General features: G+C 61.5%; 2 protein-coding genes across 2 annotated transcripts in view; one reads left to right on the top strand and one right to left on the bottom strand.

The window, feature by feature from the left end:
- PTH2 (parathyroid hormone 2) overlaps positions 1 to 983 on the bottom strand; it is a 1,448-nt gene extending 465 nt beyond the window's left edge. Inside the window, exons 1-2 of the mRNA XM_005879610.2 lie at positions 528 to 983; positions 307 to 431 (exon numbers count right to left, since the gene is read on the bottom strand). Of these exons, the coding sequence (XP_005879672.1) occupies positions 307 to 428 (122 nt within the window). The 5' untranslated portion in view covers positions 429 to 431; positions 528 to 983. The remainder of the gene's footprint in view (positions 1 to 306; positions 432 to 527) is intronic.
- Positions 984 to 1,758: 775 nt separating this feature from the next.
- Positions 1,759 to 4,983, top strand: part of GFY (golgi-associated, olfactory signaling regulator) — a 4,629-nt gene continuing 1,404 nt past the window's right edge. Inside the window, exons 1-3 of the mRNA XM_014550480.1 lie at positions 1,759 to 2,030; positions 2,931 to 4,410; positions 4,861 to 4,983. Coding sequence (XP_014405966.1) covers positions 2,952 to 4,410; positions 4,861 to 4,983 — 1,582 coding nt within the window. The 5' untranslated portion in view covers positions 1,759 to 2,030; positions 2,931 to 2,951. The remainder of the gene's footprint in view (positions 2,031 to 2,930; positions 4,411 to 4,860) is intronic.

Raw genomic sequence — 4,983 nt, forward strand, 5'->3', positions numbered from 1 at the left:
CAGAGACAAGTCTGATGCCCTGGCCTGCCTCCGCCCAGCGCAGGGCCGGGCACGCCCCAAGAACCCAACAGTCGGCGTTCGAGGAACGAACCCGGTTCTGCTCTGACTCCTTTTAAGTCCCTCCAGGCCTTTCCCAGCTCGTATCCTTCTGTATCTCCTGCTGCTTCCCTGTCCACCCGCATCTCTCGCACCCTAGTCTCTGTCCTCTTTCGTGGTCTCTGCGCCCTCTCTGAGTCTCTGATCCCTTTCTCTGTGGTTCTCTTCCCGCACGCCCCCCCGCCCGGGAATTCTGGGCGTCGCACGTACCTGAAGACCCCCGCGGGGGGCAGGGCGACGCCTGAGGCCGTGCGCACGCCCCAGGGCACAAGCAGCAGGAGCAGCAGCAGGAGCCGCGCCCGGGAGCTCCGGGGCACCTGGCGAGTCTCCATCACCTGCGGAGAGACAGGGCAGGGCTCCGTGAGGCCGGTGGCCTGGCTCCGAGCCCCAGAGTTTACCCACCCCCAGCAGCCAGGTCCCAGGGCCCCTACCGCGCAGTGGACTTGGGCAGCGAGCAGGCAGCCCCCTTATATCCCTCCCGCAGCCCCCGCAGCGGGCAGTGACGCAGACCAAGGGCCGGGGGCGTGGGGTCAGCCTCCCCCCAGGCTCATTAGGAGCCGCCGGCTGTAATGAGGAGCCGGGGGTGGGGGGCCCGCCGCTGCCTTGGCGGCGATCAACTAATTGGGACCAGGAGCTGGGTCCTGAGCAGACGCGGGAGGGGGAGAGACGGACAGACAGAGAGGTGGACGCAGGGGGTGTGTCAGAGGGATAAAAATAGAGACGGGCAGAGGGACCATCAGAGCAGAAGCCAGAGACACACACAGAGAGAGAGAGACACTGGAAAAGCCACACGGAGGAACTGATGGGGAGAAGCAGAGACACAAAGAGGTGAAGTAACCATGAGAAGGACAGAGACTGTGACAGAAGAAAAAAAAAGAGGAAGAGAGAAAAGGAAATTGACAACGAGGGCCAGCTAGAGAGGAGGGAAAGGCTCTGGGAAAGACAGAAGGAAATGGAAGGACAGCCAGCTGGACAGAAATGCCCAGAGATAAACCCCGGCAGGCAGAGAATCAGAGTGTGAGATAGGGAAGGGGAGAGGCGAGAGAAGACAAATGGTTGTGTGGTGGGGTGTGAAGGCGGGTAAAACGACAGGAAAGTCTTACAGAGCTCGGGGAGCGGGGACAGGGACAGGGCCGGGAGCTGCCCCGTGGATGTGCCTAACCCTTCCCGGGGCGGAGTGTGGGGTGTTATGAATCCACACCCACTCTATTAAGAAGGTGCACTCTACACAGTGGGAAGGTGGGCAAAGGTTGGGAAGTCCCAAAGGCAGTAGTAGCAATCTGGCAAGATGTGGGAAGCTGGACTCATATTTCCCCAGAAAAGAGGGGGACAGGGCCTGGGCTCAGGCTCCTGGGTTTAGATTCCTGGATTCTGGTGGAGGAGGGGCCTGGGGATGTCTATTCTTGGCTCCTGGGTCTTGGCGTAGGATGGCACCAGGGACTTCCACTCCGTTGGGGCACATCCCTCCACCAGATAAGCCAGTCCCTGACTCCCTTCCCCACTCGGGAGACAATGTGCTTTTTTCCCATTGATTTCTAAAGAGAGTGGAAGGAGAGGGGGAGGGACAGAGGAACACAGATGTGAGACATATCGATTGGTTGCCTCCTGCAGGTGCCCCCACCTGGAGCCGGGGAACCTTCAGGGGAGGTACGTGCCCTTGACCAGGAATCTAACCCACAACCCTTGGGTCTGCAGGCCGACACTCTAACCACTGAGCAACCGGCCAGGACTGGAGACAATGTACTTTAGCTCTGTCCCTTTAAGATCCCAAGCTGGTCGCTAGGCTCCCAGGATCCCCAGGGAGGGGGTCAGGTGCGTCACCTGCGCCCTGGGACCCTGCCTCCTGCTGCCCCGCCCAGAGCCATTCTGCAGCACTCACTGTTCTCTGCGCCCAGCTCTGCTCACCTGCTGGTATCTCGGACCCCCCTGAACAGGTAGGAGACCCAGGGCCCCGAGTGACCCTGTCGCATGCAGGTGTCCTCCAAGCCTCCCTCCACCTGGCCACACACCAGCCCCTGAGACCCTGAAACCTAAGCTCCATCCTCACTAAACAGAGACCTGAGTCCCCCACAACTCTCTCCTCCTGCAGGCTGAGGAGTTCAAACCCCTACACCCCTATCTCTGCAAGACCTAACCTCCTTCTCACTCAGGATCCAAGAGTTCAAGACTCCCATGTCCTTCTCCCCGATAACCCAGCCCCCCAAAGCCTGGCTCCCTCAAAATCCTCAGCATCCGAACCTGCAGGCTTCTCTCTAAAGAAGCAGGAATTTAGACCCACAGGGCCCCCCACCCTCTGGGAATTGGGACTCTGAACCCCCAGCAGCCTTCTTGCCCAGGACCCGAGTCTCCCTCCTCCCTCAGATCCAGGGGTTCAGCCCCCAGCCCCAGTCCTTCCTTCTGAGCCTCCTGGTGTAAACAACTGTGGAGTCCAGGTGTCCCTGGGGCCCTCGGAGAGGAAGGTACCCCCGGTCCATTCAGAGATCGACATCCTCTGAAGTCGAAGTTGAGGAGGTCTGGGGACTTGGAGAGGTGTCATTTCCCCCCAATTTTTCTGGGACCCCCCTTGGGGAAACAGATAAGGAAATTAACTACGACTCCCAAGAAGCCCCGCGCCCGTGTCCCTTAGCTACGGCGGCCAACGCCCCAGCCTTCAGGGACCTGCAGTAAGGTTCTGCTTTCCCTGGGACCAGCTGGGCAGGGGCAGTGGTCCGCCTGGGGACCAGTGGGCGTGGCCTCGGTCGTGGGCGTGGTCTCTGTGTGGGCGTGGCCTCCGGGCGTGGGCAGGGACTGGGGCAACCTCCTGACTGAGCCCCTTCCTTCCCGCTCCCCCGCAGCGACTGGCGTCTTCCAGAGCCATGAGAGCCTTCGGCCCCATCCTCTTCCTCGTCTTCCTCCTCCTCGCTGGGCGGGGTTCCGAGGCCGCACCTTCGGCCTCACCAGCTGCGGGATCCTACTTCCCAAGGATGGGCCTCCCCTCGGAACCCCTTCTTCCTGCTCCTGAAAATGCCACTCTCCACCAGCCTCACCCGGAAACCCCTGGGATGGCTTCTCCGGAGCCCCCCAAGGCCCCTCATTCGGGTTCCCCTGAGTCCTCTTCCCATAACTTCACTGACACCCCCAACGCTGACCTCCAAGAACCCCCACACCCAGAGTCTCCTGAGACCCCCCAACCTAACTCACTCAACACCTCAACATCAGAAGCCCTGGAGACCCCCCAAATTAACCCCTCCCAGATGATGCATCCAGAACCTTCTGAGACCCCCTCGTCTAACCTGCCTGAAATTCCACACCCAGAGTCTCCTGAGACCCCCAAACCTAACTCACTCAACACCTCAACATCAGAAGCCCTGGAGACCCCCCAAATTAACCCCTCCCAGATGACACATCCAGAACCTTCTGAGACACCGACCACTGACCTGCCTGAAATTCCACACCCAAAATCCCCTGAGACCCCCAAACCTAACTCACTCAACACCTCAATATCAGAAGCCCTGGAGACCCCCCAAATTAACCCCTCCCAGATGATGCATCCAGAACCTTCTGAGACCCCCACCACTGACCTGCCTGAAATTCCACACCCGAAATCCCCTGAGGCCCCCAAACCTAATTCCTCCAAAACTTCACACCCAGAATTTCCTGGGACCCTGAATCCTGACCCTCCCCAAACTGCACACCAGGAATTCCCAGGGATCCCCAAACTTAACTCCACTGAAATCTCACAGGCAGAGAGCCCTGATCCTGACCCCACCAAAACCCTTCACCCCGAAACTCCAAAAATCCATGACCCCAACACCGCTGAGACCCCAAGCACTGAATTCCTTCTGACCCTCCACCCCAACCCTACTGATACCCCCCACCCAGAATCCCATGTAACCCACCACCCCGGCCCCACTGAAATTCCCCAATCAAAACTCCCCACAACCCACCACCAAGGTGCCACAGAGATCGCCAGGGACTCTGCCCCTGAAACCTCCACCAGTCCTCACCCAGACACGCCCGCACCCTCCAGGGACCAGGCTACTGCCCTCCACGAGCTGCCCCTGAACCCCGAGCCAGAAACCCCTGCAGCCACCCAGCCCAACTCCCTTAAACTGCCCACCTCTGATTTTCCTGGGACTGTTGAGCCCAAGGCCTCCCAGAGCTCTAGCCCTAAAGGGCCAGATGCTGCTCTTTCCTCCTCCGGGATAGCGGACCCCCCTGCTCCTCCAGGGCCCCCCAATCAGCCGGCCCCTGCCACTCAGCGGGCCCCCCAGCGGCGCAGCCGAGGTGAGAGAGTCAACACTATCATCCTGGTGGAACGAGTGAAGGAGACCGGTGAGCGGCTGGGACCCGGACTCCTGGGCCTGAGGGAGGAGGGGCTGGGACCCAGACTCCTGGGCCTGAGGGAGGAGGGGCTGGGACCCGGACTCCTGGGTCTGAGGGAGGAGGGGCTGGGACCCGGACTCCTGGGTCTGAGGGAGGAGGGGCTGGGGGCCTGGACCCCTGGGTCTGAGGGAAGAGGGGCTGGAGGCCTGGACCCCTGGGTCTGAGGGAGTCGGGGCTGGGGGCCTGGGCTCCTGGGTCTGAGGGAGTCGGGGCTGGGGCCTGGACTCCTGGGTCAGAGGGAGGAGGGGCTGGGGGCCTGGACTCCTGGGTCTGAGGGAGGAGGGGCTGGGGGCCTGGACTCCTGGGTCTGAGGGAGGAGGGGCTGGGGCCTGGACCCCTGGGTCAGAGGGAGGAGGAGCTGGGAGCTTAGATTACTTATAACCGGGCTCCTTCCTTCAGGCGTGACCCTGGTGGGACGCCCCCGGGGCGGGGCGGGAGGGGCCCTGTGCCTCTTCTTCGCCGGGACCGGGCTGCTGATCGGCATTTTCCTGCTGCTGTGGTGTCTCTACCGCCGGGCGGCTC

Source organism: Myotis brandtii, unplaced genomic scaffold, assembly GCF_000412655.1.
Source record: "Myotis brandtii unplaced genomic scaffold, ASM41265v1 scaffold601, whole genome shotgun sequence".
Taxonomy (NCBI): Eukaryota; Metazoa; Chordata; class Mammalia; order Chiroptera; family Vespertilionidae; genus Myotis; species Myotis brandtii.